The sequence below is a fragment of the Oncorhynchus nerka genome, linkage group LG24, assembly GCF_034236695.1.
Source record: "Oncorhynchus nerka isolate Pitt River linkage group LG24, Oner_Uvic_2.0, whole genome shotgun sequence".
Taxonomy (NCBI): domain Eukaryota; kingdom Metazoa; phylum Chordata; class Actinopteri; order Salmoniformes; family Salmonidae; genus Oncorhynchus; species Oncorhynchus nerka.
Genome location: NC_088419.1, coordinates 82,580,298 through 82,606,519, shown reverse-complemented (window position 1 = coordinate 82,606,519; position 26,222 = coordinate 82,580,298). Strand labels below are relative to the sequence as shown.

The window sequence follows — 26,222 nt, the reverse complement described above, 5'->3', positions numbered from 1 at the left end:
GTGAGGGGACCAGTCTGTGACTGTAGTTTACTGTAAGCTAGCAGTAAGTGAGGGGACCATTCTGACTGTAGTTTACTATAGGCTAGCATTAAGTAAGGGGACCGGTCTGACTGTAGTTTACTGTAGTATAGAAGTAAGTGAGGGGACCAGTCTGACATTAGTTTGCTGTAGACTAGCAGTAAGTGAGGAGACCAGTCTGTGACTGTAGTTTACTGTAGTCTAGCAGTAAGTGAGGGGACCAGTCTGTGACTGTAGGCTAGCAGTAAGTGAGGGGACCAGTCTGACTGTAGTTTACTGTCGGCTAGCAGTAAGTGAGGGGACCAGTCTGTGAATGTAGTTTACTGTAGGCTAGCAGTAAGTGAGGGGACCAGTCTGTGACTGTAGTCTAGCAGTAAGTGAGGGGACCAGTCTGTGACTGTAGTTTACTATAGGCTAGCAGTAAGTGAGGGGACCAGTCTGACTGTAGTTTACTGTAGGCTAGCAGTAAGTGAGGGGACCAGTCTGTGACTGTAGTCTAGCAGTAAGTGAGGGATCCAGTCTGTGACTGTAGTTTACTGTGGACTAGCAGTAAGTGAGGGGACCAGTCTTTGACTGTAGGCTAGCAGTAAGTGTGGGGACCAGTCTGTGACTGTAGTTCACTGTAGGCTAGCAGTATGTGAGGGGAACCAGTCTGTGACTCTAGTCTAGCAGTAAGTGGGGGGACCAGTCTGTGACTGTAGTCTAGCAGTAAGTGAGGGGACTAGTCTGTGACTGTAGTTTACTGTAGTCTAGCAGTAAGTGAGGGGACCAGTCTGTGACTCTAGTCTAGCAGTAAGTGAGGGGACCAGTCTGTGACTGTAGTCTAGCAGTAAGTGTGTGGACTAGTCTGTGACTGTAGTTTACTGTAGTCTAGCAGTAAGTGAGGGGACCAGTCTGACTGTAGTTTACTGTAGACTAGCAGTAAGTGAGGGGACCAGTCTGTGACTGTAGTTTACTGTAGTCTAGCAGTAAGTGAGGGGACCAGTCTGTGACTGTAGTTCACTGTAGGCTAGCAGTAAGTGAGAGGACCAGTCTGTGACTGTAGTTTACTGTGGACTAGCAGTAAGTGAGGGGACAGGTCTTTGACTGTAGGCTAGCAGTAAGTGTGGGGACCAGTCTGTGACTGTAGTTCACTGTAGGCTAGCAGTTAGTGAGGGGAACCAGTCTGACTGTAGTTTACTGTAGGCTAACAGTAGTAGGGGACCAGTCTGTGACTGTAGTTTACTCTAGGCTAGCAGTAAGTGAGGGGACCAGTCTGTGACTATAGTTCGCTGTAGGCTAGCAGTAATTGAGGGGACCAGTCTGTGACTGTAGGCTAGCAGTAAGTGAGGGGACCAGTCTGACTGTACTTTACTGTAGGCTAGCAGTAAGTGAGGGGTCCAGTCTGTGACCGTAGTTTACTGTAGACTAGCAGTAGTAGGGGACCAGTCTGTGACTGTAGTTTACTGTAGGCTAGCAGTAGTAGGGGACCAGTCTGTGACTGTAGTTTACTGTAGACTAGCAGTAAGTCAGGGCTCCAGTCTGTGACCGTAGTTTACTGTAGACTAGCAGTAAGTGAGGGGTCCAGTCTGTGACTGCAGTTTACTGTAGGCTAGCAGTAGTAGGGGACCAGTCTGTAACTGTAGTTTACTGTAGGCTAGCAGTAGTAGGGGACCAGTCTTTGACTGAAGTTTACTGTAGGCTAACAGTAGTAGGGGACCAGTCTGTGACTGTAGTTTACTGTAGGCTAACAGTAGTAGGGGACCAGTCTGTGACTGTAGTTTACTGTAGCTTAGCAGCAGTAGGGGACCAGTCTGTGACTGTAGTTTACTGTAGGCTAGCAGTAAGTAGGGGACCAGTCTTTGACTGAAGTTTACTGTAGGCTAACAGTAGTAGGGGACCAGTCTGTGACTGTAGTTTACTGTAGGCTAGCAGTAAGTAGGGGACCAGTCTTTGACTGAAGTTTACTGTAGGCTAACAGTAGTAGGGGACCAGTCTGTGACTGTAGTTTACTGTAGGCTAGCAGTAAGTAGGGGACCAGTCTTTGACTGAAGTTTACTGTAGGGTAACAGTAGTAGGGGACCAGTCTGTGACTGTAGTTTACTGTAGGCTAGCAGTAAGTAGGGGACCAGTCTTTGACTGAAGTTTACTGTAGGCTAACAGTAGTAGGGGACCAGTCTTTGACTGAAGTTTACTGTAGGCTAACAGTAGTAGGGGACCAGTCTGACTGTAGTTTACTGTAGTCTAGCAGTAAGTGAGGGGACCAGTCTGTGACTCTAGTCTAGCAGTAAGTGAGGGGACCAGTCTGTGACTGTAGTTTACTGTAAGCTAGCAGTAAGTGAGGGGACCATTCTGACTGTAGTTTACTATAGGCTAGCATTAAGTAAGGGGACCGGTCTGACTGTAGTTTACTGTAGTATAGAAGTAAGTGAGGGGACCAGTCTGACATTAGTTTGCTGTAGACTAGCAGTAAGTGAGGGGACCAGTCTGTGACTGTAGTTTACTGTAGTCTAGCAGTAAGTGAGGGGACCAGTCTGTGACTGTAGTCTAGCAGTAAGTGAGGGGATCAGTCTGACTGTAGTTTACTGTCGGCTAGCAGTAAGTGAGGGGACCAGTCTGTGACTGTAGTTTACTGTAGGCTAGCAGTAAGTGAGGGGACAAGTCTGTGACTGTAGTCTAGCAGTAAGTGAGGGGACCAGTCTGTGACTGTAGTTTACTATAGGCTAGCAGTAAGTGAGGGGACCAGTCTGACTGTAGTTTACTGTAGGCTAGCAGTAAGTGAGGGGACCAGTCTGTGACTGTAGTCTAGCAGTAAGTGAGGGATCCAGTCTGTGACTGTAGTTTACTGTGGACTAGCAGTAAGTGAGGGGACCAGTCTTTGACTGTAGGCTAGCAGTAAGTGTGGGGACCAGTCTGTGACTGTAGTTCACTGTAGGCTAGCAGTAAGTGAGGGGAACCAGTCTGTGACTCTAGTCTAGCAGTAAGTGAGGGGACCAGTCTGTGACTGTAGTCTAGCAGTAAGTGAGGGGACTAGTCTGTGACTGTAGTTTACTGTAGTCTAGCAGTAAGTGAGGGGACCAGTCTGTGACTCTAGTCTAGCAGTAAGTGAGGGGACCAGTCTGTGACTGTAGTCTAGCAGTAAGTGAGGGGACTAGTCTGTGACTGTAGTTTACTGTAGTCTAGCAGTAAGTGAGGGGACCAGTCTGACTGTAGTTTACTGTAGACTAGCAGTAAGTGAGGGGACCAGTCTGTGACTGTAGTTTACTGTAGTCTAGCAGTAAGTGAGGGGACCAGTCTGTGACTGTAGTTCACTGTAGGCTAGCAGTAAGTGAGAGGACCAGTCTGTGACTGTAGTTTACTGTGGACTAGCAGTAAGTGAGGGGACCAGTCTTTGACTGTAGGCTAGCAGTAAGTGTGGGGACCAGTCTGTGACTGTAGTTCACTGTAGGCTAGCAGTAAGTCAGGGGAACCAGTCTGACTGTAGTTTACTGTAGGCTAACAGTAGTAGGGGACCAGTCTGTGACTGTAGTTTACTCTAGGCTAGCAGTAAGTGAGGGGACCAGTCTGTGACTGTAGTTTACTGTAAGCTAGCAGTAAGTGTGGGGACCATTCTGACTGTAGTTTACTATAGGCTAGCATTAAGTAAGGGGACCGGTCTGACTGTAGTTTACTGTAGTCTAGAAGTAAGTGAGGGGACCAGTCTGTAACTGTAGTTTACTGTGGACTAGCAGTAAGTAGGGAACCAGTCTGTGACATTAGTTTACTGTAGGCTAGCAGTAAGTGAGGGGACCAGTCTGTGACTGTAGTTTACTGTAGTCTAGCAGTAAGTGAGGGGACCAGTCTGTGACTGTAGTTTACTGTAGGCTAGCAGTGTTGGTTATCACTGCATTGTCGGAACTAGAAGCACAAGCATTTCGCTACACTCGCATTAACATCTGCTAACCATGTGTATGTGACAAATAAAATTTGATTTGATTTGATTTGATTTGAAGTAGGGGACCAGTCTGACTGTAGTTTACTGTAGTCTAGCAGTAAGTGGGGGGGCCAGTCTGTGACTCTAGTCTAGCAGTAAGTGAGGGGATCAGTCTGTGACTGTAGTTTACTGTAGTCTAGCAGTAAGTGAGGGGACCAGTCTGACTGCAGTTTACTGTAGACTAGCAGTAAGTGAGGGGACCAGTCTGTGACTGTAGTCTAGCAGTAAGTGAGGGGATCAGTCTGTGACTGTAGTTTACTGTAGTCTAGCAGTAAGTGAGGGGACCAGTCTGACTGTAGTTTACTGTAGGCTAACAGTAGTAGGGGACCAGTCTGTGACTGTAGTTTACTGTAAGCTAGCAGTAAGTGACGGGACCAGTCTGACTAAAGGCTAGCAGTAAGTGAGGGGACCAGTCTGTGACTGTAGTCTAGCAGTAAGTGAGGGGACCAGTCTGTGACTGTAGTTTACTGTAGTCTAGCAGTAAGTGAGGGGACCAGTCTGACTGTAGTTTACTGTAAGCTAGCAGTAAGTGACGGGACCAGTCTGTGACTTCAGTTTACTGTAGACTAGCAGTAAGTGAGGGGTCCAGTCTGTGACTGTAGTTTACTTTGGACTAGCAGTAAGTAGGGGACCAGTCTTTTACTGAAGTTTACTGTAGGCTAACAGTAGTAGGGGACCAGTCTGTGACTGCAGTTTACTGTAGGCTAACAGTAGTAGGGGACCAGTATGTGACTGCAGTTTACTGTAGACTAGCAGTAAGTAGGGGACCAGTATGTGACTGTAGGCTAGCAGTAAGAGAGGGGTCCAGTCTGTGACTGTAGTTTACTGTAGACTAGCAGTAGTAGGGGACCAGTCTGTGACTGCAGTTTACTGTAGGCTAGCAGTAAGTGAGGGGTCCAGTCTGTGACCATAGTTTACTGTAGACTAGCAGTAGTAGGTGACCAGTCTGTGACTGTAGTTTACTGTAGGCTAGCAGTAGTAGGGGACCAGTCTGTGACTGTAGTTTACTGTAGACTAGCAGTAAGTGAGGGGTCCAGTCTGTGACCGTAGTTTACTGTAGACTAGCAGTAAGTGAGGGGTCCAGTCTGTACTGAAGTTTACTGTAGGCTAGCAGTAGTAGGGGACCAGTCTTTGACTGAAGTTTACTGTAGGCTAACAGTAGTAGGGGACCAGTCTGTGACTGTAGTTTACTGTAGGCTAACAGTAGTAGGGGACCAGTCTGTTACTGTAGTTTACTGTAGGCTAGCAGTAGTAGGGGACCAGTCTGTGACTGTAGTTTACTATAGGCTAACAGTAGTGGGGGACCAGTCTGTGACTGCAGTTTACTGTAGACTAGCAGTAAGTGAGGGGTCCAGTCTGTGACTGTAGTTTACTGTGGACTAGCAGTAGTAGGTGACCAGTCTGTGACTGTAGTTTACTGTAGGCTAGCAGTAAGTGAGGGGTCCAGTCTGTGACCGTAGTTTACTGTAGACTAGCAGTAAGTGAGGGGTCCAGTCTGTGACTGCAGTTTACTGTAGGCTAGCAGTAGTAGGGGACCAGTCTGTGACTGTAGTTTACTGTAGGCTAGCAGTAAGTGAGGGGTCCAGTCTGTGACCATAGTTTACTGTAGACTAGCAGTAGTAGGTGACCAGTCTGTGACTGTAGTTTACTGTAGGCTAGCAGTAGTAGGGGACCAGTCTGTGACTGTAGTTTACTGTAGACTAGCAGTAAGTGAGGGGTCCAGTCTGTGACTGTAGTTTACTGTAGACTAGCAGTAAGTGAGGGGTCCAGTCTGTGACTGAAGTTTACTGTAGGCTAGCAGTAGTAGGGGACCAGTCTTTGACTGAAGTTTACTGTAGGCTAACAGTAGTAGGGGACCAGTCTGTGACTTTAGTTTACTGTAGGCTAACAGTAGTAGGGGACCAGTCTGTGACTGTAGTTTACTGTAGGCTAGCAGTAGTAGGGGACCAGTCTGTGACTGTAGTTTACTATAGGCTAACAGTAGTGGGGGACCAGTCTGTGACTGCAGTTTACTGTAGGCTAACAGTAGTAGGGGACCAGTCTGTGACTTTAGTTTACTGTAGGCTAACAGTAGTAGGGGACCAGTCTGTGACTGTAGTTTACTGTAGGCTAGCAGTAGTAGGGGACCAGTCTGTGACTGTAGTTTACTATAGGCTAACAGTAGTGGGGGACCAGTCTGTGACTGCAGTTTACTGTAGACTAGCAGTAAGTGAGGGGTCCAGTCTGTGACTGTAGTTTACTGTGGACTAGCAGTAGTAGGTGACCAGTCTGTGACTGTAGTTTACTGTAGGCTAGCAGTAAGTGAGGGGTCCAGTCTGTGACCGTAGTTTACTGTAGACTAGCAGTAAGTGAGGGGTCCAGTCTGTGACTGCAGTTTACTGTAGGCTAGCAGTAGTAGGGGACCAGTCTGTGACTGTAGTTTACTGTAGGCTAGCAGTAGTAGGGGACCAGTCTTTGACTGAAGTTTACTGTAGGCTAACAGTAGTAGGGGACCAGTCTGTGACTGTAGTTTACTGAAGGCTAACAGTAGTAGGGGACCAGTCTGTGACTGTAGTTTACTGTAGGCTAGCAGTAGTAGGGGACCAGTCTGTGACTGTAGTTTACCATAGGCTAACAGTAGTGGGGGACCAGTCTGTGACTCCAGTTTACTGTAGACTAGCAGTAAGTGAGGGGTCCAGTCTGTGACTGTAGTTTACTGTGGACTAGCAGTAAGTAGGGGACCAGTCTGTGACTCTAGTCTAGCAGTAAGTGAGGGGACCAGTCTGTGACTGTAGTCTAGCAGTAAGTGAGGGGACCAGTCTGACTGTAGTTTACTGTAGGCTAACAGTAGTAGGGGACCAGTCTGTGACTGTAGTTTACTGTAAGCTAGCAGTAAGTGACGGGACCAGTCTGACTATAGGCTAGCAGTAAGTGAGGGGACCAGTCTGTGACTGTAGTCTAGCAGTAAGTGAGGGGACCAGTCTGTGACTGTAGTCTAGCAGTAAGTGAGGGGACCAGTCTGTCACTGTAGTCTAGCAGTAAGTGAGGGGACCAGTCTGTGACTGTAGTTCACTGTAGGCTAGCAGTAAGTAGGGGACCAGTCTGTGACTGTAGTTCACTGTAGGCTAGCAGTAAGTAGGGGACCAGTCTGTGACTGTAGTTTACTGTAGGTTAGCAGTAAGTAGGGGACCATTATGTGACTGTAGTTCACTGTAGGCTAGCAGTAAGTAGGGGACCAGTCTGTGACTGTAGTTTACTGTAGGCTAGCAGTAAGTAGGGTACCAGTCTGTGACTGTAGTTCACTGTAGGCTAGCAGTAAGTAGGGGACCAGTCTGTGACTGTAGTTCACTGTAGGCTAGCAGTAAGTAGTAGTTTACTGTAGGCTAGCAGTAAGTGAGGGGACCAGTCTGACTGTAGTTTACTGTAGGCTAGCAGTAAGTAGGGGACCAGTCTGTGACTGTAGTTTACTGTAGGCTAGCAGTAAGTAGGGGACCAGTCTGTGACTGTAGTTTACTGTAGGCTAGCAGTAAGTGAGGGGACCAGTCTGACTGTAGTTTACTGTAGGCTAGCAGTAAGTAGGGGACCAGTGTGTGACTGTAGTTCACTGTAGGCTAGCAGTAAGTAGGGGACCAGTCTGTGACTGTAGTTCACTGTAGGCTAGCAGTAAGTAGGAGACCAGTCTGTGACTGTAGTTTACTGTAGGCTAGCAGTAAGTAAGGGACCAGTCTGTGACTGTAGTCTATCAGTAAGTGAGGGGACCAGTCTGTGACTGTAGTTTACTGAAGGCTAGCAGTAAGTAGGGGACCAGTCTGTGACTGTAGTTCACTGTAGGCTAGCAGTAAGTAGGGGACCAGTCTGTGACTGTAGTTCACTGTAGGCTAGCAGTAAGTAGGGGACCAGTCTGTGACTGTAGTTCACTGTAGGCTAGCAGTAAGTAGGGGACCAGTCTGTGACTGTAGTTTACTGTAGGCTAGCAGTAAGTAGGGGACCATTATGTGACTGTAGTTCACTGTAGGCTAGCAGTAAGTAGGGGACCAGTCTGTGACTGTAGTTTACTGTAGGCTAGCAGTAAGTAGGAGACCAGTCTGTGACTGTAGTTTACTGTAGGCTAGCAGTAAGTAGGGGACCAGTCTGACTATAGGCTAGCAGTAAGTGAGGGGACCAGTCTGTGACTATAGTTCGCTGTAGGCTAGCAGTAATTGAGTGGACCAGTCTGTGACTGTAGGCTAGCAGTAATTGAGGGGACAAGTCTGACTGTAGTTTACTGTCGGCTAGCAGTAAGTGAGGGGACCAGTCTATGACTGTAGTTCACTGTAGGCTAGCAGTAAGTGAGAGGACCAGTCTGTGACTGTAGTTCACTGTAGGCTAGCAGTAAGTGAGGGGACCAGTCTGTGACTGTAGTCTAGCAGTAAGTAGGGGACCAGTCTGTGACTGTAGTTTACTGTAGGCTAGCAGTAAGTGAGGGGACCAGTCTGACTGTAGTTTACTGTAGGCTATCAGTAAGTGAGGGGACCAGTCTGTGACTGTAGTCTATCAGTAAGTGAGGGGACCAGTCTGTGACTGCAGTTTACTGTAGGCTAGCAGTAAGTAGGGGACCAGTCTGTGACTGTAGTTCACTGTAGGCTAGCAGTAAGTAGGGGACCAGTCTGTGACTGTAGTTCACTGTAGGCTAGCAGTAAGTAGGAGACCAGTCTGTGACTGTAGTTTACTGTAGGCTAGCAGTAAGTAGGGGACCAGTCTGTGACTGTAGTTTACTGTGGGCTAGCAGTAAGTGAGGGGACTAGTCTGTGACTGTAGGCTAGCAGTAAGTGAGGGAACCAGTCTGACTGTAGTTTACTGTAGGCTAGCAGTAAGTGAGGGGACCAGTCTGTGACTGTAGTTTACTGTAGGCTAGCAGTAAGTAGGGTACCAGTCTGTGACTGTAGTTCACTGTAGGCTAGCAGTAAGTAGGGGACCAGTCTGTGACTGTAGTTCACTGTAGGCTAGCAGTAAGTAGGAGACCAGTCTGTGACTGTAGTTTACTGTAGGCTAGCAGTAAGTAGGGGACCAGTCTGTGACTGTAGTTCACTGTAGGCTAGCAGTAAGTAGGGGACCAGTCTGTGACTGTAGTTCACTGTAGGCTAGCAGTAAGTAGGGGACCAGTCTGTGACTGTAGTTCACTGTAGGCTAGCAGTAAGTAGGGGACCAGTCTGTGACTGTAGTTCACTGTAGGCTAGCAGTAAGTAGGAGACCAGTCTGTGACTGTAGTTTACAGTAGGCTAGCAGTAAGTAGGGGACCAGTCTGTGACTGTAGTCTATCAGTAAGTGAGGGGACCAGTCTGTGACTGTAGTTTACTGTAAGCTAGCAGTAAGTAGGGGACCAGTCTGTGACTGTAGTTCACTGTAGGCTAGCAGTAAGTAGGGGACCAGTCTGTGACTGTAGTTCACTGTAGGCTAGCAGTAAGTAGGGGACCAGTCTGTGACTGTAGTTCACTGTAGGCTAGCAGTAAGTAGGGGACCAGTCTGTGACTGTAGTTCACTGTAGGCTAGCAGTAAGTAGGGGACCAGTCTGTGACTGTAGTTTACTGTAGGCTAGCAGTAAGTAGGGGCCAATTATGTGACTGTAGTTCACTGTAGGCTAGCAGTAAGTAGGGGACCAGTCTGTGACTGTAGTTTACTGTAGGCTAGCAGTAAGTAGGGGGCCAGTCTGTGAATGATACTAGGTCTTGTGTCTTTCCTCTATCCATTCTTGTCCCCCTCTCTCTCTCTTGCCCCCCTCACTCGCCCCCCCCTCTTGCTCCCCCTCTCTCTCTTGCCTCTCTCCCCATCCTCTCTCTTGCCTCTCTCCCCCTCCACAGAGTTAGGTCAGGAGTCCCTGCCAATGTCCAGTCAGGCCTCAGTGTCGGCAGCGGGCATGATGCCCTACCTGCAGGCGCAGACACACCTGGGAACAGCCGTGGGAGGGGAACAGAACGGGGCCTGCATCTACACCACAGCCTCTGACAGGCAACCAGCCCCTCCTGGGACCATGGCGAATGCTCAGGGACAGAGCTACTACTTGGGTCCCCCACCACCTAAAGCTCCAGGGGGCCACCAGCTCGGTCGACACAGCTACAGCAGCACTGAGAGTAGCCCAGCTAGTGGAGTGAGTATAGAGCACAGACACAACACAACAATGTAACAGCACAACAACACAAGAGCACAACAATACAACAACACAACATTACAACAACACAACAACACATTGACTGAGACACCGGTAGCTCTCTTTCCTGCCAGCCAGCACTAGCTCTCCTGCCCTGCCTTCTGCCTCTCGTTTCCTTGGCTGTTGGTTCCTGTCTCTCTCTCTTTCTTTCACCAGTCTGTCTTTACTCATCTACTGTATCTGTCGTTTTGTCCGTCCACCTCACCTCCTCCTTTCTTTCCTTCACCCCTTCACTTTGAGGGAGCACTGTAGAGAGAGATGGCCCTAGGGTTCGCTGGTTTTAGACTGTCGTCTGTCTGTCTGTCTGTCAGTCTCTCTCTCCTCCTCTCTCTTTTCCTTTCTGTCTATGTCCTCCTCTCTGTCTCTGACAGATCTGATTTGTTTATGAGTTGGTGTTCTGTGGCCTAGGGCCTATTCGCTGGACTTAGCCCTCAGAAACTCTGGCTTCTTTCACACACACACACTCACTCGTTAATTTTCTCTCTGGCTCTTCGCTCCCTCTCTCTTTAGCTCTCTCTTTATCTGTCGGTCGCTCTCATTCTCTCTGGCTCTTCGCTCTTTCTCTCTTTCTTTATCCCTCTCTGTCTGTCACTCTCTTTCTCTTCGCTCTCTCTCTTTGTCTGTCTCTCTCTTTGTCTGTCTCTCTCTCTGTCTCTCTTTGTCTGTCTCTCTCTCTCTCTCTGTCGGTCTCTGTCTCTCTCTCTCTTTGTCCGTCTCTCTCTCTCTCTTTGTCTGTCTCTCTCTCTGTCGGTCTCGGTCTCTCTCTTTGTATCTCTCTGTCTGTCTCTCTCTCTCTGTCTGTCTCTCTGTCTGTCTCTTTCTCTGTCGGTCTCTGTCTCTCTCTCTCTTTGTTCGTCTCTCTCTCTCTCTCTCTCTTTGTCTGTCTCTCTCTCTGTCGGTCTCGGTCTCTCTCTTTGTATCTCTCTGTCTCTGTCTGTCTGTCTGTCTCTTTCTCTCTGTCTGTCTCTGTGTGGGTGATGACATGACCTGTGTTTCATCATTAGTTTTCTCCCACTCTGGAGAGACTCTTACAGAAGCCACAGGGTCACCATAAAAGAGCCCACATAACACCATGTGTGTGTCCACCATGCAACCAGGCACTGACATCTGACCTAAGTGGAGTTTATGGGGAGGATAGAACGGACCTTAAGTCACATGATAGAATAACAAGCTGGGATACACACGGCTGTATGGGGTGGCTAGGTAGTTATATAGAGGGCTGACTGTGAGGCAAGCTGGGATACACACGGCTGTATGGGGTGGCTAGGTAGTTATATAGAGGGCTGATTGTGAGGCAAGCTGGGATACACACGGCTGTATGGGGTGGCTAGGTATTTATATAGAGGGCTGATTGTGAGGCAAGCCGGGATACACACGGCTGTATGAGGTGGCTAGGTAGTTATATAGAGGGCTGATTGTGAGGCAAGCTGGGATACACACGGCTGTATGGGGTGGCTAGGTAGTTATATAGAGGGCTGATTGTGAGGCAAGCTGGGATACACACGGCTGTATGGGGTGGCTAGGTATTTATATAGAGGGCTGATTGTGAGGCAAGCTGGGATACACACGGCTGTATGGGGTGGCTAGGTAGTTATATAGAGGGCTGATTGTGAGGCAAGCTGGGATACACACGGCTGTATGGGGTGGCTAGGTAGTTATATAGAGGGCTGATTGTGAGGCAAGCTGGGATACACACGGCTGTATGGGGTGGCTAGGTAGTTATATAGAGGGCTGATTGTGAGGCAAGCTGGGATACACACGGCTGTATGGGGTGGCTAGGTAGTTATATAGAGGGCTGACTGAGGCAAGCTGGGATACACACGGCTGTATGGGGTGGCTAGGTAGTTATATAGAGGGCTGATTGTGAGGCAAGCTGGGATACACACGGCTGTATGGGGTGGCTAGGTAGTTATATAGAGGGCTGACTGTGAGGCAAGCTGGGATACACACGGCTGTATGGGGTGGCTAGGTAGTTATATAGAGGGCTGACTGTGAGGCAAGCTGGGATAAACACGGCTGTATGGGGTGGCTAGGTAGTTATATAGAGGGCTGACTGAGGCAAGCTGGGATACACACGGCTGTATGGGGTGGCTAGGTAGTTATATAGAGGGCTGATTGTGAGGCAAGCTGGGATACACACGGCTGTATGGGGTGGCTAGGTAGTTATATAGAGGGCTGATTGTGAGGCAAGCTGGGATACACACGGCTGTATGTGGTGGCTAGGTAGTTATATAGAGGGCTGACTGAGGCAAGCTGGGATACACACGGCTGTATGGGGTGGCTAGGTAGTTATATAGAGGGCTGACTGAGGCAAGCTGGGATACACACGGCTGTATGAGGTGGCTAGGTAGTTATATAGAGGGCTGACTGAGGCAAGCTGGGATACACACGGCTGTATGGGGTGGCTAGGTAGTTATATAGAGGGCTGACTGAGGCAAGCTGGGATACACACGGCTGTATGGGGTGGCTAGGTCAGTTATATAGAGGGCTGATTGTGAGGCAAGCTGGGATACACACGGCTGTATGGGGTGGCTAGGTAGTTATATAGAGGGCTGATTGTGAGGCAAGCTGGGATACACACGGCTGTATGGGGTGGCTAGGTAGTTATATAGAGGGCTGATTGTGAGGCAAGCTGGGATAACACGGCTGTATGAGGTGGCTAGGTGTTATATAGAGGGCTGATGAGGCAAGCTGGGATACACACGGCTGACCTAGGTAGTTATATAGAGGGCTGACTGAGGCAAGCTGGGATACACACGGCTGTATGGGGTGGCTAGGTAGTTATATAGAGGGCTGATTGTGAGGCAAGCTGGGATACACACGGCTGTATGGGGTGGCTAGGTAGTTATATAGAGGGCTGACTGAGGCAAGCTGGGATACACACGGCTGTATGGGGTGGCTAGGTAGTTATATAGAGGGCTGATTGTGAGGCAAGCTGGGATACACACGGCTGTATGGGGTGGCTAGGTAGTTATATAGAGGGCTGATTGTGAGGCAAGCTGGGATACACACGGCTGTATGGGGTGGCTAGGTAGTTATATAGAGGGCTGACTGAGGCAAGCTGGGATACACACGGCTGTATGGGGTGGCTAGGTAGTTATATAGAGGGCTGATTGTGAGGCAAGCTGGGATACACACGGCTGTATGGGGTGGCTAGGTAGTTATATAGAGGGCTGATTGTGAGGCAAGCTGGGATACACACGGCTGTATGGGGTGGCTAGGTAGTTATATAGAGGGCAAGCTGGGATACACACGGCTGTATGGGGTGGCTAGGTAGTTATATAGAGGGCTGATTGTGAGGCAAGCTGGGATACACACGGCTGTATGGGGTGGCTAGGTAGTTATATAGAGGGCTGATTGTGAGGCAAGCTGGGATACACACGGTTGTATGGGGTGGCTAGGTAGTTATATAGAGGGCTGACTGTGAGGCAAGCTGGGATACACACGGCTGTATGGGGTGGCTAGGTAGTTATATAGAGGGCTGATTGTGAGGCAAGCTGGGATACACACGGCTGTATGGGGTGGCTAGGTAGTTATATAGAGGGCTGACTGAGGCAAGCTGGGATACACACGGCTGTATGGGGTGGCTAGGTAGTTATATAGAGGGCTGATTGTGAGGCAAGCTGGGATACACACGGCTGTATGGGGTGGCTAGGTAGTTATATAGAGGGCTGATTGTGAGGCAAGCTGGGATACACACGGCTGTATGGGGTGGCTAGGTAGTTATATAGAGGGCTGATTGTGAGGCAAGCTGGGATACACACGGCTGTATGGGGTGGCTAGGTAGTTATATAGAGGGCTGATTGTGAGGCAAGCTGGGATACACACGGCTGTATGGGGTGGCTAGGTAGTTATATAGAGGGCTGACTGAGGCAAGCTGGGATACACACGGCTGTATGGGGTGGCTAGGTAGTTATATAGAGGGCTGATTGTGAGGCAAGCTGGGATACACACGGCTGTATGGGGTGGCTAGGTAGTTATATAGAGGGCTGATTGTGAGGCAAGCTGGGATACACACGGCTGTATGGGGTGGCTAGGTAGTTATATAGAGGGCTGACTGAGGCAAGCTGGGATACACACGGCTGTATGGGGTGGCTAGGTAGTTATATAGAGGGCTGATTGAGGCAAGCTGGGATACACACGGCTGTATGGGGTGGCTAGGTAGTTATATAGAGGGCTGATTGTGAGGCAAGCTGGGATACACACGGCTGTATGGGGTGGCTAGGTAGTTATATAGAGGGCTGACTGAGGCAAGCTGGGATACACACGGCTGTATGGGGTGGCTAGGTAGTTATATAGAGGGCTGACTGAGGCAAGCTGGGATACACACGGCTGTATGGGGTGGCTAGGTAGTTATATAGAGGGCTGATTGTGAGGCAAGCTGGGATACACACGGCTGTATGGGGTGGCTAGGTAGTTATATAGAGGGCTGATTGAGGCAAGCTGGGATACACACGGCTGTATGGGGTGGCTAGGTAGTTATATAGAGGGCTGATTGTGAGGCAAGCTGGGATACACACGGCTGTATGGGGTGGCTAGGTAGTTATATAGAGGGCTGATTGTGAGGCAAGCTGGGATACACACGGCTGTATGGGGTGGCTAGGTAGTTATATAGAGGGCTGATTGTGAGGCAAGCTGGGATACACACGGCTGTATGGGGTGGCTAGGTAGTTATATAGAGGGCTGATTGTGAGGCAAGCTGGGATACACACGGCTGTATGGGGTGGCTAGGTAGTTATATAGAGGGCTGATTGTGAGGCAAGCTGGGATACACACGGCTGTATGGGGTGGCTAGGTAGTTATATAGAGGGCTGACTGAGGCAAGCTGGGATACACACGGCTGTATGGGGTGGCTAGGTAGTTATATAGAGGGCTGATTGTGAGGCAAGCTGGGATACACACGGCTGTATGGGGTGGCTAGGTAGTTATATAGAGGGCTGATTGTGAGGCAAGCTGGGATACACACGGCTGTATGGGGTGGCTAGGTAGTTATATAGAGGGCTGATTGTGAGGCAAGCTGGGATACACACGGCTGTATGAGGTGGCTAGGTAGTTATATAGAGGGCTGATTGTGAGGCAAGCTGGGATACACACGGTTGTATGGGGTGGCTAGGTAGTTATATAGAGGGCTGACTGTGAGGCAAGCTGGGATACACACGGCTGTATGGGGTGGCTAGGTAGTTATATAGAGGGCTGATTGTGAGGCAAGCCGGGATACACACGGCTGTATGGGGTGGCTAGGTAGTTATATAGAGGGCTGACTGAGGCAAGCTGGGATACACACGGCTGTATGGGGTGGCTAGGTAGTTATATAGAGGGCTGATTGTGAGGCAAGCTGGGATACACACGGCTGTATGGGGTGGCTAGGTTGTTATATAGAGGGCTGACTGAGGCAAGCTGGGATACACACGGCTGTATGGGGTGGCTAGGTAGTTATATAGAGGGCTGATTGTGAGGCAAGCTGGGATACACACGGCTGTATGGGGTGGCTAGGTAGTTATATAGAGGGCTGATTGTGAGGCAAGCTGGGATACACACGGCTGTATGGGGTGGCTAGGTAGTTATATAGAGGGCTGATTGTGAGGCAAGCTGGGATACACACGGCTGTATGGGGTGGCTAGGTAGTTATATAGAGGGCTGATTGTGAGGCAAGCTGGGATACACACGGCTGTATGGGGTGGCTAGGTAGTTATATAGAGGGCTGATTGTGAGGCAAGCTGGGATACACACGGCTGTATGGGGTGGCTAGGTAGTTATATAGAGGGCTGATTGTGAGGCAAGCTGGGATACACACGGCTGTATGGGGTGGCTAGGTAGTTATATAGAGGGCTGACTGAGGCAAGCTGGGATACACACGGCTGTATGGGGTGGCTAGGTAGTTATATAGAGGGCTGATTGTGAGGCAAGCTGGGATACACACGGCTGTATGGGGTGGCTAGGTTGTTATATAGAGGGCTGACTGAGGCAAGCTGGGATACACACGGCTGTATGGGGTGGCTAGGTAGTTATATAGAGGGCTGATTGTGAGGCAAGCTGGGATACACACGGCTGTATGGGGTGGCTAGGTAGTTATATAGAGGGCTGATTGTGAGGCAAGCTGGGATACACACGGCTGTATGGGGTGGCTAGGTAGTTATATAGAGGGCTGACTGAGGCAAGCTGGGATACACACGGCTGTATGGGGTGGCTAGGTAGTTATATAGAGGGCTGATTGTGAGGCAAGCTGGGATACACACGGCTGTATGGGGTGGCTAGGTAGTTATATAGAGGGCTGATTGTGAGGCAAGCTGGGATACACACGGCTGTATGGGGTGGCTAGGTAGTTATATAGAGGGCTGACTGAGGCAAGCTGGGATACACACGGCTGTATGGGGTGGCTAGGTAGTTATATAGAGGGCTGACTGTGAGGCAAGCTGGGATACACACGGCTGTATGGGGTGGCTAGGTAGTTATATAGAGGGCTGATTGTGAGGCAAGCTGGGATACACACGGCTGTATGGGGTGGCTAGGTAGTTATATAGAGGGCTGACTGAGGCAAGCTGGGATACACACGGCTGTATGGGGTGGCTAGGTAGTTATATAGAGGGCTGACTGAGGCAAGCTGGGATACACACGGCTGTATGGGGTGGCTAGGTAGTTATATAGAGGGCTGATTGTGAGGCAAGCTGGGATACACACGGCTGTATGGGGTGGCTAGGTAGTTATATAGAGGGCTGACTGAGGCAAGCTGGGATACACACGGCTGTATGGGGTGGCTAGGTAGTTATATAGAGGGCTGACTGAGGCAAGCTGGGATACACACGGCTGTATGGGTGGCTAGGTAGTTATATAGAGGGCTGATTGTGAGGCAAGCTGGGATACACACGGCTGTATGGGGTGGCTAGGTAGTTATATAGAGGGCTGACTGAGGCAAGCTGGGATACACACGGCTGTATGGGGTGGCTAGGTAGTTATATAGAGGGCTGACTGAGGCAAGCTGGGATACACACGGCTGTATGGGGTGGCTAGGTAGTTATATAGAGGGCTGATTGTGAGGCAAGCTGGGATACACACGGCTGTATGGGGTGGCTAGGTTGTTATATAGAGGGCTGACTGAGGCAAGCTGGGATACACACGGCTGTATGGGGTGGCTAGGTAGTTATATAGAGGGCTGATTGTGAGGCAAGCTGGGATACACACGGCTGTATGAGGTGGCTAGGTAGTTATATAGAGGGCTGATTGTGAGGCAAGCTGGGATACACACGGTTGTATGGGGTGGCTAGGTAGTTATATAGAGGGCTGACTGTGAGGCAAGCTGGGATACACACGGCTGTATGGGGTGGCTAGGTAGTTATATAGAGGGCTGATTGTGAGGCAAGCCGGGATACACACGGCTGTATGGGGTGGCTAGGTAGTTATATAGAGGGCTGACTGAGGCAAGCTGGGATACACACGGCTGTATGGGGTGGCTAGGTAGTTATATAGAGGGCTGATTGTGAGGCAAGCTGGGATACACACGGCTGTATGGGGTGGCTAGGTTGTTATATAGAGGGCTGACTGAGGCAAGCTGGGATACACACGGCTGTATGGGGTGGCTAGGTAGTTATATAGAGGGCTGATTGTGAGGCAAGCTGGGATACACACGGCTGTATGGGGTGGCTAGGTAGTTATATAGAGGGCTGACTGAGGCAAGCTGGGATACACACGGCTGTATGGGGTGGCTAGGTAGTTATATAGAGGGCTGATTGTGAGGCAAGCTGGGATACACACGGCTGTATGAGGTGGCTAGGTAGTTATATAGAGGGCTGATTGTGAGGCAAGCTGGGATACACACGGCTGTATGGGGTGGCTAGGTAGTTATATAGAGGGCTGACTGAGTCAAGCTGGGATACACACGGCTGTATGGGGTGGCTAGGTAGTTATATAGAGGGCTGATTGTGAGGCAAGCTGGGATACACACGGCTGTATGGGGTGGCTAGGTAGTTATATAGAGGGCTGACTGAGGCAAGCTGGGATACACACGGCTGTATGGGGTGGCTAGGTAGTTATATAGAGGGCTGATTGTGAGGCAAGCTGGGATACACACGGCTGTATGGGGTGGCTAGGTAGTTATATAGAGGGCTGATTGTGAGGCAAGCTGGGATACACACGGCTGTATGGGGTGGCTAGGTAGTTATATAGAGGGCTGATTGTGAGGCAAGCTGGGATACACACGGCTGTATGGGGTGGCTAGGTAGTTATATAGAGGGCTGACTGAGGCAAGCTGGGATACACACGGCTGTATGGGGTGGCTAGGTAGTTATATAGAGGGCTGATTGTGAGGCAAGCTGGGATACACACGGCTGTATGGGGTGGCTAGGTAGTTATATAGAGGGCTGACTGAGGCAAGCTGGGATACACACGGCTGTATGGGGTGGCTAGGTAGTTATATAGAGGGCTGATTGTGAGGCAAGCTGGGATACACACGGCTGTATGGGGTGGCTAGGTAGTTATATAGAGGGCTGATTGTGAGGCAAGCTGGGATACACACGGCTGTATGGGGTGGCTAGGTAGTTATATAGAGGGCTGACTGAGGCAAGCTGGGATACACACGGCTGTATGGGGTGGCTAGGTAGTTATATAGAGGGCTGACTGAGGCAAGCTGGGATACACACGGCTGTATGGGGTGGCTAGGTAGTTATATAGAGGGCTGATTGTGAGGCAAGCTGGGATACACACGGCTGTATGGGGTGGCTAGGTTGTTATATAGAGGGCTGACTGAGGCAAGCTGGGATACACACGGCTGTATGGGGTGGCTAGGTAGTTATATAGAGGGCTGATTGTGAGGCAAGCTGGGATACACACGGCTGTATGGGGTGGCTAGGTAGTTATATAGAGGGCTGATTGTGAGGCAAGCTGGGATACACACGGCTGTATGGGGTGGCTAGGTAGTTATATAGAGGGCTGATTGTGAGGCAAGCTGGGATACACACGGCTGTATGGGGTGGCTAGGTAGTTATATAGAGGGCTGACTGTGAGGCAAGCTGGGATACACACGGCTGTATGGGGTGGCTAGGTAGTTATATAGAGGGCTGATTGTGAGGCAAGCTGGGATACACACGGCTGTATGGGGTGGCTAGGTAGTTATATAGAGGGCTGACTGAGGCAAGCTGGGATACACACGGCTGTATGGGGTGGCTAGGTAGTTATATAGAGGGCTGATTGTGAGGCAAGCTGGGATACACACGGCTGTATGGGGTGGCTAGGTAGTTATATAGAGGGCTGACTGAGGCAAGCTGGGATACACACGGCTGTATGGGGTGGCTAGGTAGTTATATAGAGGGCTGATTGTGAGGCAAGCTGGGATACACACGGCTGTATGAGGTGGCTAGGTAGTTATATAGAGGGCTGATTGTGAGGCAAGCTGGGATACACACGGCTGTATGGGGTGGCTAGGTAGTTATATAGAGGGCTGACTGAGGCAAGCTGGGATACACACGGCTGTATGGGGTGGCTAGGTAGTTATATAGAGGGCTGACTGAGGCAAGCTGGGATACACACGGCTGTATGGGGTGGCTAGGTAGTTATATAGAGGGCTGATTGTGAGGCAAGCTGGGATACACACGGCTGTATGGGGTGGCTAGGTAGTTATATAGAGGGCTGACTGAGGCAAGCTGGGATACACACGGCTGTATGGGGTGGCTAGGTAGTTATATAGAGGGCTGATTGTGAGGCAAGCTGGGATACACACGGCTGTATGGGGTGGCTAGGTATTTATATAGAGGGCTGATTGTGAGGCAAGCTGGGATACACACGGCTGTATGGGGTGGCTAGGTAGTTATATAGAGGGCTGACTGTGAGGCAAGCTGGGATACACACGGCTGTATGGGGTGGCTAGGTAGTTATATAGAGGGCTGATTGTGAGGCAAGCTGGGATACACACGGCTGTATGGGGTGGCTAGGTAGTTATATAGAGGGCTGACTGAGGCAAGCTGGGATACACACGGCTGTATGGGGTGGCTAGGTAGTTATATAGAGGGCTGACTGAGGCAAGCTGGGATACACGCTGTATGGGGTGGCTAGGTAGTTATATAGAGGGCTGATTGTGAGGCAAGCTGGGATACACACGGCTGTATGGGGTGGCTAGGTAGTTATATAGAGGGCTGACTGAGGCAAGCTGGGATACACACGGCTGTATGGGGTGGCTAGGTAGTTATATAGAGGGCTGATTGTGAGGCAAGCTGGGATACACACGGCTGTATGGGGTGGCTAGGTAGTTATATAGAGGGCTGATTGTGAGGCAAGCTGGGATACACACGGCTGTATGGGGTGGCTAGGTAGTTATATAGAGGGCTGATTGTGAGGCAAGCTGGGATACACACGGCTGTATGGGGTGGCTAGGTAGTTATATAGAGGGCTGATTGTGAGGCAAGCTGGGATACACACGGCTGTATGGGGTGGCTAGGTAGTTATATAGAGGGCTGACTGAGGCAAGCTGGGATACACACGGCTGTATGGGGTGGCTAGGTAGTTATATAGAGGGCTGATTGTGAGGCAAGCTGGGATACACACGGCTGTATGAGGTGGCTAGGTAGTTATATAGAGGGCTGATTGTGAGGCAAGCTGGGATACACACGGCTGTATGGGGTGGCTAGGTAGTTATATAGAGGGCTGACTGTGAGGCAAGCTGGGATACACACGGCTGTATGGGGTGGCTAGGTAGTTATATAGAGGGCTGATTGTGAGGCAAGCTGGGATACACACGGCTGTATGGGGTGGCTAGGTAGTTATATAGAGGGCTGACTGAGGCAAGCTGGGATACACACGGCTGTATGGGGTGGCTAGGTAGTTATATAGAGGGCTGATTGTGAGGCAAGCTGGGATACACACGGCTGTATGGGGTGGCTAGGTAGTTATATAGAGGGCTGACTGAGGCAAGCTGGGATACACACGGCTGTATGGGGTGGCTAGGTAGTTATATAGAGGGCTGATTGTGAGGCAAGCTGGGATACACACGGCTGTATGAGGTGGCTAGGTAGTTATATAGAGGGCTGATTGTGAGGCAAGCTGGGATACACACGGCTGTATGGGGTGGCTAGGTAGTTATATAGAGGGCTGACTGAGGCAAGCTGGGATACACACGGCTGTATGGGGTGGCTAGGTAGTTATATAGAGGGCTGACTGAGGCAAGCTGGGATACACACGGCTGTATGGGGTGGCTAGGTAGTTATATAGAGGGCTGATTGTGAGGCAAGCTGGGATACACACGGCTGTATGGGGTGGCTAGGTTGTTATATAGAGGGCTGACTGAGGCAAGCTGGGATACACACGGCTGTATGGGGTGGCTAGGTAGTTATATAGAGGGCTGATTGTGAGGCAAGCTGGGATACACACGGCTGTATGAGGTGGCTAGGTAGTTATATAGAGGGCTGATTGTGAGGCAAGCTGGGATACACACGGTTGTATGGGGTGGCTAGGTAGTTATATAGAGGGCTGACTGTGAGGCAAGCTGGGATACACACGGCTGTATGGGGTGGCTAGGTAGTTATATAGAGGGCTGATTGTGAGGCAAGCCGGGATACACACGGCTGTATGGGGTGGCTAGGTAGTTATATAGAGGGCTGACTGAGGCAAGCTGGGATACACACGGCTGTATGGGGTGGCTAGGTAGTTATATAGAGGGCTGACTGAGGCAAGCTGGGATACACACGGCTGTATGGGGTGGCTAGGTAGTTATATAGAGGGCTGATTGTGAGGCAAGCTGGGATACACACGGCTGTATGGGGTGGCTAGGTTGTTATATAGAGGGCTGACTGAGGCAAGCTGGGATACACACGGTTGTATGGGGTGGCTAGTTAGTATAGAGGGCTGATTGTGAGGCAAGCGGGATACACACGGCTGTATGAGGTGGCTAGGTAGTTATATAGAGGGCTGATTGTGAGGCAAGCTGGGATACACACGGTTGTATGGGGTGGCTAGGTAGTTATATAGAGGGCTGACTGTGAGGCAAGCGGGGATACACACGGCTGTATGGGGTGGCTAGGTAGTTATATAGAGGTGATTGTGAGGCAAGCCGGGATACACACGGCTGTATGGGGTGGCTAGGTAGTTATATAGAGGGCTGACTGAGGCAAGCTGGGATACACACGGCTGTATGGGGTGGCTAGGTAGTTATATAGAGGGCTGATTGTGAGGCAAGCTGGGATACACACGGCTGTATGGGGTGGCTAGGTTGTTATATAGAGGGCTGACTGAGGCAAGCTGGGATACACACGGCTGTATGGGGTGGCTAGGTAGTTATATAGAGGGCTGATTGTGAGGCAAGCTGGGATACACACGGCTGTATGGGGTGGCTAGGTTGTTATATAGAGGGCTGACTGAGGCAAGCTGGGATACACACGGCTGTATGGGGTGGCTAGGTAGTTATATAGAGGGCTGATTGTGAGGCAAGCTGGGATACACACGGCTGTATGGGGTGGCTAGGTAGTTATATAGAGGGCTGATTGTGAGGCAAGCTGGGATACACACGGCTGTATGGGTGGCTAGGTAGTTATATAGAGGGCTGATTGTGAGGCAAGCTGGGATACACACGGCTGTATGGGGTGGCTAGGTAGTTATATAGAGGGCTGATTGTGAGGCAAGCTGGGATACACACGGCTGTATGGGGTGGCTAGGTAGTTATATAGAGGGCTGATTGTGAGGCAAGCCGGGATACACACGGCTGTATGGGGTGGCTAGGTAGTTATATAGAGGGCTGACTGAGGCAAGCTGGGATACACACGGCTGTATGGGGTGGCTAGGTAGTTATATAGAGGGCTGATTGTGAGGCAAGCTGGGATACACACGGCTGTATGGGGTGGCTAGGTTGTTATATAGAGGGCTGACTGAGGCAAGCTGGGATACACACGGCTGTATGGGGTGGCTAGGTAGTTATATAGAGGGCTGATTGTGAGGCAAGCTGGGATACACACGGCTGTATGGGGTGGCTAGGTTGTTATATAGAGGGCTGACTGAGGCAAGCTGGGATACACACGGCTGTATGGGGTGGCTAGGTAGTTATATAGAGGGCTGATTGTGAGGCAAGCTGGGATACACACGGCTGTATGGGGTGGCTAGGTAGTTATATAGAGGGCTGATTGTGAGGCAAGCTGGGATACACACGGCTGTATGGGGTGGCTAGGTAGTTATATAGAGGGCTGACTGAGGCAAGCTGGGATACACACGGCTGTATGGGGTGGCTAGGTAGTTATATAGAGGGCTGATTGTGAGGCAAGCTGGGATACACACGGCTGTATGGGGTGGCTAGGTAGTTATATAGAGGGCTGATTGTGAGGCAAGCTGGGATACACACGGCTGTATGGGGTGGCTAGGTAGTTATATAGAGGGCTGACTGAGGCAAGCTGGGATACACACGGCTGTATGGGGTGGCTAGGTAGTTATATAGAGGGCTGATTGTGAGGCAAGCTGGGATACACACGGCTGTATGGGGTGGCTAGGTAGTTATATAGAGGGCTGACTGAGGCAAGCTGGGATACACACGGCTGTATGGGGTGGCTAGGTAGTTATATAGAGGGCTGACTGAGGCAAGCTGGGATACACACGGCTGTATGGGGTGGCTAGGTAGTTATATAGAGGGCTGATTGTGAGGCAAGCTGGGATACACACGGCTGTATGGGGTGGCTAGGTTGTTATATAGAGGGCTGACTGAGGCAAGCTGGGATACACACGGCTGTATGGGGTGGCTAGGTAGTTATATAGAGGGCTGATTGTGAGGCAAGCTGGGATACACACGGCTGTATGGGGTGGCTAGGTAGTTATATAGAGGGCTGATTGTGAGGCAAGCTGGGATACACACGGTTGTATGGGGTGGCTAGGTAGTTATATAGAGGGCTGACTGTGAGGCAAGCTGGGATACACACGGCTGTATGGGGTGGCTAGGTAGTTATATAGAGGGCTGATTGTGAGGCAAGCTGGGATACACACGGCTGTATGGGGTGGCTAGGTAGTTATATAGAGGGCTGACTGAGGCAAGCTGGGATACACACGGCTGTATGGGGTGGCTAGGTAGTTATAGAGGGCTGATGAGGCAAGCTGGGATACACACGGCTGATGGGGTGGCTAGGTGTTATATAGAGGGCTGACTGAGGCAAGCTGGGATACACACGGCTGTATGGGGTGGCTAGGTAGTTATATAGAGGGCTGATTGTGAGGCAAGCTGGGATACACACGGCTGTATGGGGTGGCTAGGTAGTTATATAGAGGGCTGACTGAGGCAAGCTGGGATACACACGGCTGTATGGGGTGGCTAGGTAGTTATATAGAGGGCTGATTGTGAGGCAAGCTGGGATACACACGGCTGTATGAGGTGGCTAGGTAGTTATATAGAGGGCTGATTGTGAGGCAAGCTGGGATACACACGGCTGTATGGGGTGGCTAGGTAGTTATATAGAGGGCTGACTGAGGCAAGCTGGGATACACACGGCTGTATGGGGTGGCTAGGTAGTTATATAGAGGGCTGATTGTGAGGCAAGCTGGGATACACACGGCTGTATGGGGTGGCTAGGTTGTTATATAGAGGGCTGACTGAGGCAAGCTGGGATACACACGGTTGTATGGGGTGGCTAGGTAGTTATATAGAGGGCTGATTGTGAGGCAAGCCGGGATACACACGGCTGTATGAGGTGGCTAGGTAGTTATATAGAGGGCTGATTGTGAGGCAAGCTGGGATACACACGGCTGTATGGGGTGGCTAGGTAGTTATATAGAGGGCTGACTGAGGCAAGCCGGGCAAGCTGGGATACACACGGCTGTATGGGGTGGCTAGGTAGTTATATAGAGGGCTGATTGTGAGGCAAGCTGGGATACACACGGCTGTATGGGGTGGCTAGGTAGTTATATAGAGGGCTGACTGAGGCAAGCTGGGATACACACGGCTGTATGGGGTGGCTAGGTAGTTATATAGAGGGCTGATTGTGAGGCAAGCTGGGATACACGGCTGTATGGGGTGGCTAGGTAGTTATATAGAGGGCTGATTGTGAGGCAAGCTGGGATACACACGGCTGTATGGGGTGGCTAGGTAGTTATATAGAGGGCTGACTGAGGCAAGCTGGGATACACACGGCTGTATGGGGTGGCTAGGTAGTTATATAGAGGGCTGACTGAGGCAAGCTGGGATACACACGGCTGTATGGGGTGGCTAGGTAGTTATATAGAGGGCTGATTGTGAGGCAAGCTGGGATACACACGGCTGTATGGGGTGGCTAGGTAGTTATATAGAGGGCTGACTGAGGCAAGCTGGGATACACACGGCTGTATGGGGTGGCTAGGTAGTTATATAGAGGGCTGATTGTGAGGCAAGCTGGGATACACACGGCTGTATGGGGTGGCTAGGTAGTTATATAGAGGGCTGATTGTGAGGCAAGCTGGGATACACACGGCTGTATGGGGTGGCTAGGTAGTTATATAGAGGGCTGATTGTGAGGCAAGCTGGGATACACACGGCTGTATGGGGTGGCTAGGTAGTTATATAGAGGGCTGACTGTGAGGCAAGCTGGGATACACACGGCTGTATGGGGTGGCTAGGTAGTTATATAGAGGGCTGATTGTGAGGCAAGCTGGGATACACACGGCTGTATGGGGTGGCTAGGTAGTTATATAGAGGGCTGACTGAGGCAAGCTGGGATACACACGGCTGTATGGGGTGGCTAGGTAGTTATATAGAGGGCTGATTGTGAGGCAAGCTGGGATACACACGGCTGTATGGGGTGGCTAGGTTGTTATATAGAGGGCTGACTGAGGCAAGCTGGGATACACACGGCTGTATGGGGTGGCTAGGTAGTTATATAGAGGGCTGATTGTGAGGCAAGCTGGGATACACACGGCTGTATGGGGTGGCTAGGTAGTTATATAGAGGGCTGATTGTGAGGCAAGCTGGGATACACACGGCTGTATGGGGTGGCTAGGTAGTTATATAGAGGGCTGACTGAGGCAAGCTGGGATACACACGGCTGTATGGGGTGGCTAGGTAGTTATATAGAGGGCTGATTGTGAGGCAAGCTGGGATACACACGGCTGTATGGGGTGGCTAGGTAGTTATATAGAGGGCTGATTGTGAGGCAAGCTGGGATACAC

General features: G+C 50.5%; 1 protein-coding gene across 1 annotated transcript in view; it reads left to right on the top strand.

Moving 5' to 3' along the window:
• The window catches only part of raver2 (ribonucleoprotein, PTB-binding 2), a 287,019-nt gene that overhangs the window by 209,960 nt on the left and 50,837 nt on the right, over positions 1–26,222 (top strand). The window contains exon 9 of the mRNA XM_065009214.1: positions 9,787–10,073. Coding sequence (XP_064865286.1) covers positions 9,787–10,073 — 287 coding nt within the window. The remainder of the gene's footprint in view (positions 1–9,786; positions 10,074–26,222) is intronic.